This window comes from Oncorhynchus tshawytscha, linkage group LG33, assembly GCF_018296145.1.
Source record: "Oncorhynchus tshawytscha isolate Ot180627B linkage group LG33, Otsh_v2.0, whole genome shotgun sequence".
Classification (NCBI taxonomy): domain Eukaryota; kingdom Metazoa; phylum Chordata; class Actinopteri; order Salmoniformes; family Salmonidae; genus Oncorhynchus; species Oncorhynchus tshawytscha.
Genome location: NC_056461.1, coordinates 17,577,395 through 17,591,542, shown reverse-complemented (window position 1 = coordinate 17,591,542; position 14,148 = coordinate 17,577,395). Strand labels below are relative to the sequence as shown.

At 40.5% G+C, this 14,148-nt stretch overlaps 1 protein-coding gene and 2 non-coding genes across 4 annotated transcripts; all 3 read right to left on the bottom strand.

Moving 5' to 3' along the window:
- Positions 1–1,500: 1,500 nt before the first annotated feature.
- LOC112230920 (60S ribosomal protein L37) lies at positions 1,501–9,271 on the bottom strand. 2 transcript variants are annotated; one of them, XM_042311707.1, is made up of 3 exons: positions 9,193–9,271; positions 8,378–8,513; positions 1,501–1,644 (listed from the first exon to the last, which is right to left on the bottom strand). In XM_042311707.1, exons 1-3 carry the CDS (start codon positions 9,193–9,195, stop codon positions 1,508–1,510), a joined length of 276 nt encoding a protein of 91 aa, XP_042167641.1. In that variant the 5' UTR covers positions 9,196–9,271; the 3' UTR covers positions 1,501–1,507. The 2 variants fall into 2 exon arrangements, with proteins under 2 accessions (XP_042167641.1, XP_042167640.1); XM_042311706.1 differs by lacking the exon at positions 9,193–9,271 and adding an exon at positions 9,099–9,173.
- LOC112231525 lies at positions 7,406–7,484 on the bottom strand. Its single transcript, XR_002950484.1, has one exon. It is a non-coding gene; the product is annotated as a small nucleolar RNA SNORD72 (small nucleolar RNA).
- LOC112231524 lies at positions 8,587–8,665 on the bottom strand. Its single transcript, XR_002950483.1, has one exon. It is a non-coding gene; the product is annotated as a small nucleolar RNA SNORD72 (small nucleolar RNA).
- Positions 9,272–14,148: the final 4,877 nt, after the last annotated feature.

The following is a 14,148-nucleotide window of genomic DNA, read 5'->3' as shown; positions in this document are numbered from 1 at the left end:
CTCGGGGGTTTGAACTTGCAACCTTCCAGTTACTAGTCCAACGCTCTAACTACTAGGCTACCCTGCCGCCCCACCTCACCTCCCTGACAAAGGCCCGTCTCCCCCGATTGCTCCAAACTTCTTCCATTTAAGAATGTAGGAGGCTAGTGTTCTTGGGGACCCTCAACACGGCAGACATTTTTTGGTACCCATACCCAGATCTGTTCCTCGACACAATCCTGTCTCGGAGCTCCACAGACAATTCCTTCGACCTCATGGCTCGGTTTTAGCTCTGACATGCACAGTCAACTGTGGGACCTTATATAGACAGGTTTGTGCCTTTCCAAATCATGTGCAATGAATTAAATTTACCACAGGTGGACTCCAATCAAGTTGTAGAAACATCAAGGATTATCAATAGAAACAGGATGCTCCTGGGCTCAATTTAGAGTATCATAGCAAAAGGTCTGAATACCTTTGTTTTTTTATTTTTAATACATTTGCAAAAAAAATGTAAACCTGTTTTCAGTATGTCATTATTAGGTATTGTATGTAGATTGCTGATTTTTTATTTATTTAACCCATTTTAAAAGGCTGCAATATAACAAAATGTGGAAAAAGTCAAGGGGCCTGAATACTTTCTGAAGGCACTTTATATTCAGCATGACATTCATGTAAGCGTTATAATAGAATTATAACCAAAAAGTAATTTGAGTTGCACTCATTAACTTAGCTATGATAGCAATATATTTAGACTGCCAGCCAGCAACCCGGGGAGTCGAAATGCAATCTGGGAATCGTAGTACGCTGTGTTAAATCCACTGTATTTCTATGGTGTGAAGACTATTACAATAAAGAAGCTTCAGAAATTAACTTATCAAAACACTACATTAAATTATTTAGCTATAATTAACAACCGGATATTATGGCTATAGATTAACAAATTAACCGTGTATCAAATTACATTTGAAATCAGTTTAGACATAACAGTAAAATTGTTTTGTATGCTCAGATATGGTTTTGCATAAGGAAAATGTAAGTTATTCTGTTATTTAATAGGGTGTTTTATTTTTTGAAAGAAATTGAATATAGAACAGAAGAGGTTCTATTTGTTATTTTATTTGTTCTACCAGTTATCAACATATTGTGCAAAAAAATGTGATGCCCAGTGGTTGTTTTGTGACTAGCTAAATATTTTTGCCATGGTATTGAGTATGGTGATACTAAACCTGGTATCGAAGTAAAACATTCTGGTACCGTGACAACACTTCAGCAGAGCATCAACCACCACAAATGTAGTCTCATTGTAGAATGACCTGCATGTCCTTCACATTTGATTAACTCAGGCCCATGAGACCCACAATCCTGCAGGTTTACATTTTTCCTTGCACTAATGTTACTGATTGGCTGGAATGCACCAATGGTCACCACCTTCAGTGGGCAAGAAACAGGAGAAAACACCCTACCTGAACTTCATTTTCAGATGCTAAACATTTTGCTATGTGCCCTACCAGACAACCCTGGCTTTTCAAGGACAAAAATCAGCAGGACTGTATACCTTGGCTTTACACTGTGCTAACCTGAATCTGCGGTAGACGACCCTCAGATGTCTCAGGTGGCCGGTCCCAGTGGTGTTCCTCCTCTTGGCCTTAGCGCTCCAGTTGTCTACAGAAAGAGACGACAGGTCAAACAGAAACTGCAGAAAGAAATCTCACAAAGCAGGAGCAATGGTTATCATCAGCAAACATTCCCGAAATATCCTTAATTTGCAGATCCTTGACAATAGAGTACCATTGCATTAATGGAAACCAAGACTTCAGGGCAGGCCTGGTTTTAGCTATATGTGTTAGTCACGTAAGAGACAATTATAGTATTTTAGTAAACCTTAACCCTATTCCCAACCTTAACCTAATTCTACTAACCTGCCACAAGTTTTTTTTTTTTTTCGGACTGCATATGTACAGTTGAAGTCGGAAGTTTACATACATTTAGGTTGGAGTCATTAAAACTCGTTTTTCAATCACACCACAAATTTCTTGTTAACTATAGTTTTGGCAAGTCGGTTAGGAAATCTACTTTGTGCATGACAAGTCATTTTTCCAACAATTGTTTACAGACATATTATTTCACTGTATCACAATTGCAGTGGGTCAGAAGTTTACATATACACTAAGTTGACTGTGCTTTTAAACAGCTTGAAACATTCCAGAAAATTATGTGATGGCATTAGAAGCTTCTGATAGGCTAATTGACATCATGAGTCAATTGGAGATGTACCTGAGGATGTATTTCAAGGTCTACCTTCAAACTCAGTGCATCTTTGCTTGACATCATGGGAAAATCAAAATAAATCAGCCGAGCCCTCAGAAAATTGTAGACCTCCACAAATCTGGTTCATCCTTGGGAGCAATTTCCAAATGCCTGACCACGTACCACATTCATCTGTACAAACAATAATACGCTAATATAAACACCATGGGACCACGCATCCGTCATACTGCTCAGGATGGAGACGCATTCTGTCTCCTAGAGTTGAACATACTTTGGTGCGAAAAGTGCTAATCAATCCAAGAACAACAGCAAAGGACCTTGTGAAGATGGAGGAAACAGGTACAAAAGTATCTATATCCACAGTAAAACAAGTTCTATATCGCTCAGCAAGGAAGAAGCCACTGCTCCAAAACCGCCCCAAAAAAGCCAGTTTACGGTTTGCAACTGCACATGGGGACAAAGGTCGTACTTTTTGGAGAAATGTCCACTGGTCTGATGAAACTGTTTGGCCATAATGACCATCGTTATGTTTGGAGGAAAAAGGGGGAGGCTTGCAAGCAGAAGAACACCATCCCAACCGTGAAGCACGGGGGTGGCAGCATCATGTTGTGGGGGTGCTTTGCTGCAGGAGGGACTGGTGCACTTCATAAAATAAAATATGAGGATGGAAAATTACATGGATATTGAAGCAACATCTCAAGACATCAGTCAGGAAGTTAAAGCTTGGTCGCAAATGGGTCTTCCAAATGGACAATGACCCCAAGCATACTTCCAAAGTTGTGGCAAAATGGCTTAAAGACAAAGTCAAGGTATTGGAGTGGCCATCAAAGCCCTGACCTGAATCCTATAGAAAACTGAAAAAAAACCATGTGCGAACAAGGGGTCTACAGTTACAGGATGAATGGGCCAAAATGTACCCAACTTATTGTGGGAAGCTTGTGGAACGTTTGACCCAAGTTAAACAATTTAAAAGCAATGCTACCAAATACTAATTGAGTGTATGTAAATGTCTGACCCACTGGGAATGTGATGAAAGAAAGAATTCATTCTCTCTATTATCCTGACATTTCATATTCTTAAAATAAAGTGGTGATCCTAACTGACCCAAGACAGTGTTACTGTCAAGTTCAACACAAGAAAAACAATATATTTGGGCTACACTGCACATTATTACATTTGACACTTTCTGCCTGCGGACATATGTTCTTCAATGTGCCAGCAGAGCATGATACCTTTTGTTGGCATAATTGATCTCTTTCAGGCAGAGTACACCACGCATACCCCTTTTTATCCACTCTATTGAAAAAGTGAGAATAGGGAAAGTGTGTGGTGTTCCTGTCACATCTAGTGGCATCCAGCTTAAAACTTCACTAGGGTAGGGGGCAGCATTTGGAATATGATGAAAAGAGTGCCCAAATTAAACTGCCTGCTACTCAGGCCCATAAGCTAGGATATGCATATAATTAGTAGATTTGGATAGAAAACACTCTAAAGTTTCCAAAACTGTTAAAATAATGTCTGAGTATAACAGAACTGATATGGCAGGCAAAAACCAGAGGAAAATCCAACCAGGAAGTACTATTATTTTGAAAGGCTGTTTTTCCATTGAAAGCCTATCCACCATACAAAGACTTAGGACCCAGTTCACAATCGCTATGGCTTCCTCTACATGTGACCAGTCTTTAGCTTTTTACTCTGAAAAATGAGGGGGGGACACCGCTTTCAATGAGAGGACAGTGGAAATTTCCAGACATGAACCAAGCGCGTGATCGGGAGCATTGACGAAGCTTTTGTCCGGTTGAAATATTATTTACGACAAAAACAACCTGAGGATTGCTTTTCAACATCGTTTGACATGTTTCGACTATCTTTTATTGTACTTTTTTGACTTTCGTCTTGGTGTTGAGAGCGCACATTGTGCCTTTGGATTTCTGAACTAAACGGAGGTATTTGGACATAAAGATTAACTTTATCGAACAAAACAAACATTTGTTGTCTAACATAGAGACCTGGAAGTGCCAACAGATGAAGATCATCAATGGTAAGTGATTAATGTTAATGCTATTTCTGACTTTTGTGACACTCTCCTTGATTGGAAAATGGCTGTATGGGTTTCTGTGACTAGGTGCTGACCTAACATAATCGTTTGGTGTGCTTTCGCCGTAAAGCCTATTTGAAATAGGACACTATGGCTGGATTTACAAGAAGTGTATCTTTAAAATGGTGTATAATATTTGTATGTTTGAGGAATTTTAATTATGGGATTTCTGTTTTGAATTTGGCGACCTGTAATTTCACTGGCTGTTGTCTGTACCAGACAGGTTAAGCCATGTCCAGCTACACTTGTTAAAACATTTTTTACCACATACTGTAGAGGGAAAACATTGGTTCACAGATAGTTCGTTAGCTAGTTAAACATTTCACACAGATTGCCAGGGTCCAGTAAGCAACTAACGCGTTATGCGACTCCTTGCCGTTCAAGTTATAACGTTACCAGTTAATATTATAGCGAATGGGTAAGATTACTAACGTTAGCTCATCTGATGTTAACGTTAGCTAGCTAGCGTTAGCTGTCTGACTGTATTAGCCAGCTAATTTTCACACCATAAACTCAATTATTTGATCAGTTAAATTGGCTAACGTTGGTCAACATTTCTCTGGTTAGCTAACGGATAATTCAATCCAGGTAGCAAGATACTGTTACCATGGTTAAGTACTTGTTCCACCACACTTTCTCCCTCACCTCAAACTTTCCAAATGCCAGTTGTTTTTCAGTTACACCTCTACGTTATCGTTCAGGGGACGCGCTGCTGTCAGTTACCTGGCAAACTTATGGATGCGAAACTGATCTTTCCACTCTCCCACTGTCTTTCCAGAGCGCTCGCTGATGCTGTAACTAGCAAATTGATAGTCTCGTCTCTCTTCAGTCGCGTGGTGCATTTGGTTATGTGAACGATTGGCTGATCCACAGACTGTGTGCAATAGGCTGAGAGAGGCTGGACTGAGGGCTTGTAGGCCTGTTGTAAGGCAGGTCCTCACCAGACATCACCGGCAACAACGTCGCCTATGGGTACAAACCCACCGTCGCTGGACCAGACAGGACTGGCAAAAAGTGCTCTTCACTGACAAGTCGCGGTTCTCTCTCGCGATGGTCGGATTCGCATTTATAGTTGAATGATAGTCGAGGCTTGTACTCTGGAACAGGATTGATTGGAGGTGGAGGGTCCGTCATGGTCTGGGGCGGTGTGTCACAGCATCATCGGACTGAGCTTGTTGTCATTGCAGGCAATCTCAACACTGTGCGTTACAGGGAAGACATCCTCCTCCCTCATGTGGTACTCTTCCTGCAGGCTCATCCTAACATGACCCTCCAGCATAACAATGCCACCAGCCATACTGCTCGTTCTGTGCATGAATTCCTGCTAGACAGGAATGTCAGTGTTCTGCCATGGCCAGCAATGAGCCCGGATCTCAATCCCATTGGGCACGTCTGGGACCTGTTGGATTAGAGGGTGAGTGCTAGGGCCATTCCCCACAGAAATGTCCAGGAATTTGCAGGTGCTTGGTGGAAGAGTGGGGTAACATCTCAGAGCAAGAACTAGTAAATCTGGTGCAGTCCATGAGGAGATGAACTGCAGTACTTAATGCAGCTGGTGGCCACACCAGATACTGACTGTTACTTTTGATTTTGACACCCCCCCCACCTCCCACCTTTGTTCAGGGACACATTATTCCATTTCTATTAGTCACATGTCTGTGGAACTTGTTCAGTTTATTTCTCAGTTGTTGACTCTTATGTTCGTACAAATATTTACACGTTAAGTTTGCTGAAAATAAACGCAGTTAACAGTGAGGGGACGTTTCTTTTTTTGCTGAGTTTAACTATTAAGTTAACCCAAAGCTTGCACTAGCGAACTTTCAACATTGTATAAAATATTCTGGGCCCTCAGAGTTTCAGGCTATTTGCACAAGGGATAAGAAGCAGTGCTGACTTGGGCAGGAGCTCACAGGAGCAGAGTACCGGCACCTCAAATGTTCTACTGCTTGAGCTCCTGTTCATCGTATTGAATATTAGCTCAAAGGTATTGTGGAGCTCCTGCACCTAAATATAAAACAGTGCCAGCACCCAAAATGAGTACCGGAACCTATTTCTGTCCAAGTCCAGCATTGATAAGAAGTATGACATTTCCACTGGATCAGAACATGACATTTTTCGATTTCACACAGAGTGGTAAGCTGGAAAGATTTTTCAAACATATTGAGGAACTATTGTAATTCTCAATGGATGTAAAAACACTTTGTTTGCTTACTGTTTGAGGTGAAGCAAACGTTACTTTGGGAAGCTCTCCAGACCATTAGTGGTGGTGTGTTAAGCCAATCAGAAATACTTACAGATCCTCCAAATGTGCAGTTATATGCCTGCATTTGCACGCAGGCCAGGTAGCCTATAAGCCTACTTCTATGCGTGCGCGTCCTTACTCAACATTGACAGCCTCCAAACAAAAGACAATGGCTAAATTGTCAAAACTCGTAAATGTAATGAAATAAATCAAAACTTGTTGCATTGCATCATAGGTTGTGCACTCTTCAAATAATGTGACCACTCAAACACTGAGAAAGGGGAACATTTGGGAGGAGCATGGCTATGTGGTAGAAGAGCTCAATTTGGCCTCTGCATGCCTATGGAGGCTTCACTTTTGCATCACACCCTCCAGCCTCTGACCACATTTTCAGATCAAGTCTAAATTGGCTTTTAGTCTAGGCTTCCGCAATGTATTAGTTCACGGAGCTGGGTGCAAATAAATAAACACACACACCCACTTGACAAAAAAAATATTGGTCGATCAACAGCCTAATGACCAAACAATTGACCAATTGGGGTCAGCCCTAACAAATGCCCCAACAGCCCCAACATTTATAAGCTTACGTTTGCCCGCCGGTCAGGTAGCCTAGGCCTAGTTCTATGCGTAATCAGGTTTGTGTCCTTACTCAAGGAGTGCTCTAAAACAAAAGACAATGAATAAATTGACAATCGTAAATGGAATGAGATAAACCAAAACTTTTCCCTCACAAGTGTAGACTAGGTTGTGCGCTCTGCAAACAAAAAAATCTTTGCCTAATTTGTCATCCTATGTGCATGCATGGAGAGTTAGGGGTCTTGTCTCAGTCACAAAGTAAGAATCACTGAAATTCATATGTTCAGACATTTGTATTGAAAACATCATTGACAAGACACTGGGTAATAAATATGAACTGACTCATGCGGCACTGTCAAACATTCAAAAACAAGTCAACAAGCCAAGCAGTAAAGCAAACAAAGTGAAAGACAATGCACCAACAAACCTAGGTATTCAATATTGAGACAGAATACCCACAGGTCTGTGACATCTTGGTGATAATATAGTAGTGATGTGCCGTTCGTAAACCATTCATTCTTTTTGAACGACTTTACTGACAGGATTAATACTCGCCTCTCCGGCTCAGGAGACAAACTGTATCATGTGCTCATGGAAAAATAGATCATGCATAAAGAAAAACGCATGTGTAGAACTGATAATTGATTGCATGGTGAAAGAATGAATGCTATTAATTGGTTATTGAATGTTAGATGACACAGCTTTGTAAAACCAGAACATGCCTCTGCTCAACACTTTAACATGAGAATGAATCGTTTGGGAGGGGGGCTGCAGTTCGCAAACAATATTGTGCTAATCTCCCTGTCAAGCCAAAGGCCTTCCGCCAAAAGCTGTTCACAATCTAGTCCGGACGCAACTAGACCTTGTTTCAAAGCTATCAATAAGTAATCGTATGTGTATTATTAGCCTCAAAGCACAGTTTTATAAGTCTCAGTCACAAATGACAGCTACAAATAGCCCCTATGGAGAACGAGAGGTGTGTAGAATCATGATTCTTTCGAGTTTTTAGTTCATTGTTCGCAGTCAGGGGTCCTGCGTGCTCTGGGCCTTTCTGAATCAAATGAACGAAATGAGATGTGTCCTTTTGCCTGAACGAGTTGAAAAGATCTGGAGTCTGTAAAAAGTACAGAACATCCCATCACTACAATACAGCAGTTTCAATTAATGGATAATCTGAATTATCAATCTCAAGGAATGGCATGGGCATTTACAACTTCTCTTGCGCTTCTCGGGGTAGCCACACTTCCCGCAGGACGACTTCTGCAGATGGTAAGCCTTGGAACCGCAGCGACGGCATAGAGAATGAGTCTTGTTACGCCGCTTTCCGAAGGACGATGTCCCCTTCGTCTGAAACACACAAGGACCAAAATGTTGCCAAATAGATCATTGCCATTTGGTGTAAATGCATGGAGAGGTTGGGATCTTGTCTCAGTCAATAAGTAAGAATCACTGAAATTCATATGTTCAGACATTTGTATTGAAAACATCATTGACAAGACAATGGCCCATGGATAATTCATAGGAGATAATTAGTTATTTGTTGTACATCTGATTTCATGCTTAGGTAATTAAGCTGCACTACTAACATTTCTATCCAACTTCCTGGTAACTTCGCTAGCTAGCGGTAACGTTAGCTAGCTAGAAAAGTGGCATAATAGACTAACACTTCCAACTAGCAACATTTCACCAAAACAACTCATAACTAGTTGATTAGAGGTAATTAGCTACACAAAGAAAGGCGGGGATGTTGTGGTTTGTAGAATGGCTTATTTACCTTGAGCCAACTAGCTAGCTAACCCCAAAACATACACAAAAATAAACCAATGCCTCCATTGCTGTATAACGTTAGTTAACTAGTTAGCCAAGTTGTTTACCGGTTTTTCTACACCATCTAACGTTTCACCAAAAACAATATAAATGAGAACCCATTACCATTGATTATATGTCATAAACTACTACGATTTCTGGAAAAATAATAAATAAATAGATGTTGTAAGATCCATCTCTGAAAAATTTCATCACTCACCATTTTCTTACTGTGGGTGTTGTGGAAAGAGACCGGAAAAGGTCTTGGTGTTGCGGTAAATCAGAACCGAGGTTGTTCCGGTGTAACAGTAAAATAAGCCCCCTTAATTAGGACAAGCTTTTCACTCCATGAGTAGCCTACTAAGTTGCCCGCTACCAACTAAGGGTGTAAACATTAATCTATGTACTTTAGGCCAAACCGACCAATTTTTGTTTTATTTATGACTGGCAGGGCCTGTTTGAATAATTTAAATACATAATTCCTTCTCTGCCTTAACCATCAAATCATGTCGGATCAGTGATTACTCCAAGGAATGGAAGGATATAATTTAAAAAGTATTCTATCTTGGCTACTTCCATAGGTTGCTTCTGAAATGGATATGAATGCACTGGTTTCTTCCTTAGCCTATCAAGATAAGGCATTCACAACGTTTCAATGAGTCTATACAAGGCCTAGGCCTACTACATGAACACCGTAAACGATATGCTTTCAAAGACTTTACACAGGTGGAGTTGCATCCAAGACAATCAATTTCAATTATGCGCTGCCCTATGGGACTCCCAATCACTGCCTGTTGTGATACAGCCTGGAATCAAACCAGGGTGTCTGTAGTGACACCTCTAGCACTGAGATGCAGTGCCTTATAGCTGCGCCACTCAAGAGCCCAGTCATACTATTATCATCAGCTACATTGGCTGCATTTACAGAGGCAGCACATTTCTGATCTTTTTTTGTCATTAACTGGTCCTTTGACCAATCAGATCAACTCTGAAAAGGTCTGCTGTGAAAGATCTGATGTGATTGGTCAAAAGACCAATTAGTGGAAAAAGATCAGATTTGGGCTGCCTGTGTAAACGCATTGCTTTTGAGTTTAATATTATTTTTAGCCACAAGATGTTAACATCCAGCTGCTGGTGGCTAAGGGACAATGATCTAAAGCAGCTTCATCTCCTGTCTGTTTTCCTTCATCTGAAACCAACTTCATTAAATAACGGTGCAGTTTAAGCTCGTTCCTGCTTGGTAGACGACATATTGCTATTCCCAGATTTGTAAAGAGGAAGGAGTGAGGACAAGGACAGGAATCCACTTTAGACAAATTGAGATGGACTCACTGAATGAGGACGTGATGTGGACTATCAGTTGACTTTATTTAGTCTATTCAAGTTTTTCATTCGCAAAAAAATAATTTAATATTTCTAACTTTTATACATTTGTATACATATGAAGGGCCACATGTAGTCTAGTGGTTAAGAGCATTGGGCCAGTAATCAAAAAGGTCACTGGTTTGAATCCCCGAGCCATCTTGGTGTAAAATCTGCTGATGTGCCCTTGAGCAATGAGGCCTAATTGTTAAGCCTAATTGTTCCAGGGTTGACATCAATAATGACTGACCCCTGGCTGTGACCCCACTCTCAGGGGGAGTTGGGATTTGCAAAAAACACATTTCCATTTCACACTTGCACATGCAGTGAAAAATGACACATATAAGCACCTCTATTTGACATTTTGTCCCCAGAGAATAAACAGAATTAACTTGTATCCTGGAAGGCCCAGTGAAGTCAAAATTCTGTTTTCCTGTTTTGTATTGTACAACAGCTAATGAAACACTGTAAAAGTGTGATTTTTTTAATCAGTGTTATTTCCTGATAGTTGCTGGTTGAAAATTCAATTTACACAGGACCTTCTAATTAGCAGGCATTTCATGGGTGGACTTTTGGTTTGCCTGGTGACATCACCAGGCGGTATAGTTTAATAGACCAATAACAGAGAGTTCCAAACCTCTCTGCCAATAAAATCTAGTTTTCAGGTCACATATCCCTCCCATTAGGCCCCTCCAATTAGGTCCCTCACTCAGACCACTCCCAGACAGTCCAAGCAATATTTTTGTTGCTTTTTGACCTTGAAAATTATTACAGTAAGCTACTTAACTGTTACCCAGAAATGATTTGATTGAACCCCTGGACACTTCCCCCACTGGGTACAAACATCAATTCAACATCTTTTCCACATTGGTTCAACGCAACTTCATTGAAATGATGTGAAAACAACATTGATTCAACCAATGTGTGCCCAGTGGGCCATTTCACACTGTGTATTTAAATACTGTATCACCAACAATTCATTCTAATATTTCTACGACTGTACATTGTATTTCAGTGACACTGTTTATACACACACACCACATATTTACAGTTGAAGTCGCTAGTTTACATACACCTTAGTTGAATACATTTAAACTCAGTTTTTCACAATTCATGCCATTTAATCCTAGTAAAAATTCCATGTCTTAGGTCAGTTAAGATCACCACTTTATTTTAAGAACGTGAAATGTCAGAATAATAGTAGAGAGAATGATTTATTTCAGCTTTTATTTCTTTCATCACATTCCCAGTGGGTCAGAAGTTTACATACACTCAATTAGTATTAGGTAGCATTGCCTTTAAATGGTTTAATTTGGGTCAAACTACCACAAGCTTCCCACAATAAGTTAGGTGAATTCTGGCCCATTCCTCCTGACAGAGCTGGTGTAAGGTTTGAGTCAGGTTTGTAGGCCTCCTTGCTCACACATGCTTTTTCAGTTCTGCCCACAAATTTCCTATGGGATTGAGGTCAGAGCTTTGTGATGACCACTCCAATACCTTGACTTTGTTGTCCTTAAGACATTTTGAAAAACTTTGGAAGTATGCTTGGGGTCATTGTCCATTTGGAAGACCCATTTGCGACCAATCTTTAAATTCCTGACTGATGTCTTGAGATTTTGCTTCAATATATCCATATAATTTTTCTACCTCATGATGCCATCTATTTTGTGAAGTGCACCAGTCCCTCCTGCAGCAAAGCACCCCCACAACACGATGCTGCCACCCCGTGCTTCACAGTGGGATGGTGTTCTTCAGCCCATTTTTCCTCCAAACATAACGATGGTCATTATGGCCAAACAGTTATATTTTTGTTTCATCAGACCAGAGGACATTTCTCCAAAAAGTATGATATTTGTTCCCATGTGCAGTTGCAAACCGTAGTCTGGCTTTTTTTATGGCGGTTTTGGAGCAGTGGCTTCTTCCTTGCTGAGCGGCCTTTCAGGTTATGTCGATATAGGACTTGTTTTACTGTACCTGTTTCCTCCAGCGTCTTCACAAGGTCCTTTGCTGTTGTTCTTGGATTGATTAGCACTTTTCGCACCAAAGTATGTTCTTCTCTAGGAGAAAGAACACGTCTCCTTCCTGAGCGGTATGAGGGCTGCGTGGTCCCATGGTGTTTATACTTGCGTACTATTGTTTGTACAGATGAACGTGGTACCTTCAGGTATTTGTAAATTGCTCCCAAGGATGAACCAGACTTGGAGGTCTACCATTTTATTTTCTGATGTCTTGGCTGATTTCTTTTGATTTTCCAATTATGTTAAGCAAAGAGGCACTGAGTTTGAATGTAGGTCTTGAAATACATCCACAGGTACACCTGCAATTGACTCAAATGATGTCAATTAGCCTATCAGAAGCTTCTAAAGCCATGACATCATTTTCTGGAATTTTCCAAGCTGTTTAAAGGCACAGTCAACTTAGTGTATGTCAACTTCTGACCCACTGCAATTGTGAATTATAAGTGAAATAATCTATCTGTATCAATTGTTGTAAAAATGACTTGTGTCATGCACAAAGTAGATGTCCTAACCAACTTGACAAAATTATAGTTTGTTAACAAGAAATTTGTGGAGTGGTTGAAAAACTAGTTTTAATGACTCCAACCAAAGTGTAGGTAAACTTCCGACTTCAATTGTATATACTGGATTCTTGACAAAGCTTACTTATCTAAACATATCATTCTTAGTATATCTTGTGTAAATTATTCCGGTGTGCATATGTACAGTATAGATTGCATTTTGATTACTGCTACAGTGCTATTTGTGTTGTTAATTAGATTTGACCCGCCGTTCTTGATTTCTTGTTTTCTTGTTTTTTTTTTGTGTACTTGTCTGACATCTTACTGCATTGTTAGGAGCTAGTTATCAGGTATGAAGGTAAAACCCAGATGTAGACCTCATCGAATAAACAATAGTTTAATAATCCAATAGGGGCAAGCAATGGACAGGTCAAGGCAGGCAGGGTTCAGTAACCAGAGGTGAGGCAATGGTACCGGATGGCAGGCAGGCTCAGGGTCAGGGTAAGCAGGGTCAGGCAGGCGGGCTCGGAGTCAGGACAGGCAAGAGTCAAAACCAGGAGGGCGCGAAAAGCGAGACTGGGAAAAAGCAGGAGCTGAGAAACAAACGCTGGTTGACTTGACAAACAAGACAAACTGGCAACAGACAAACAGAGAATTACAGGTAAAAATACACAGGGGATAATGGGGAAGATGGGCGACACCTGGAGGGGGGTGGAGACAATCACAAAGACAGATGAAACAGTTCAGGGTGTGACACTAGTACTATAAGCATTTTGCTACACCTGCAGTAACACCTGCTAAACTGTGTATCCGACCAATAAACATACATTTGACATTGAGATAAAAACCACCGCACTGGGCCTTTAACATTAAAGCAGAGTAGCTCAATGTCTTTCATCATTGTTCCTTCCCCATAGCCTGGTAGACGTATCCTTCCAAATTGTCCCTGAACAGCTAACTAAGAATAATCATCATGGATATTTACGAATAGGCCTATTCATTTTAAACATCTTAGTGGGCAAGAGGAAATACATGTAGGCCTATGCCTTGTGGTTTGACATTTGTATGAAATGGGCCCACACACAGTGTTGAGAAGAGTGAAAATGATTTGACCCCCAAACAACAACACCTACAACCTTAAACAAACCTAAGCAACAAAATCATGAGCGTGGATGCTGTTTTTTACAGGATGCTTTTTTGACATTTAAGGAGGCTATTTACTCCACTTTATTTGGTATTCTATAAGCTTTTGAAATGGTTTATGTTTGTGTAATAAAATATAGACCTATGGAAATT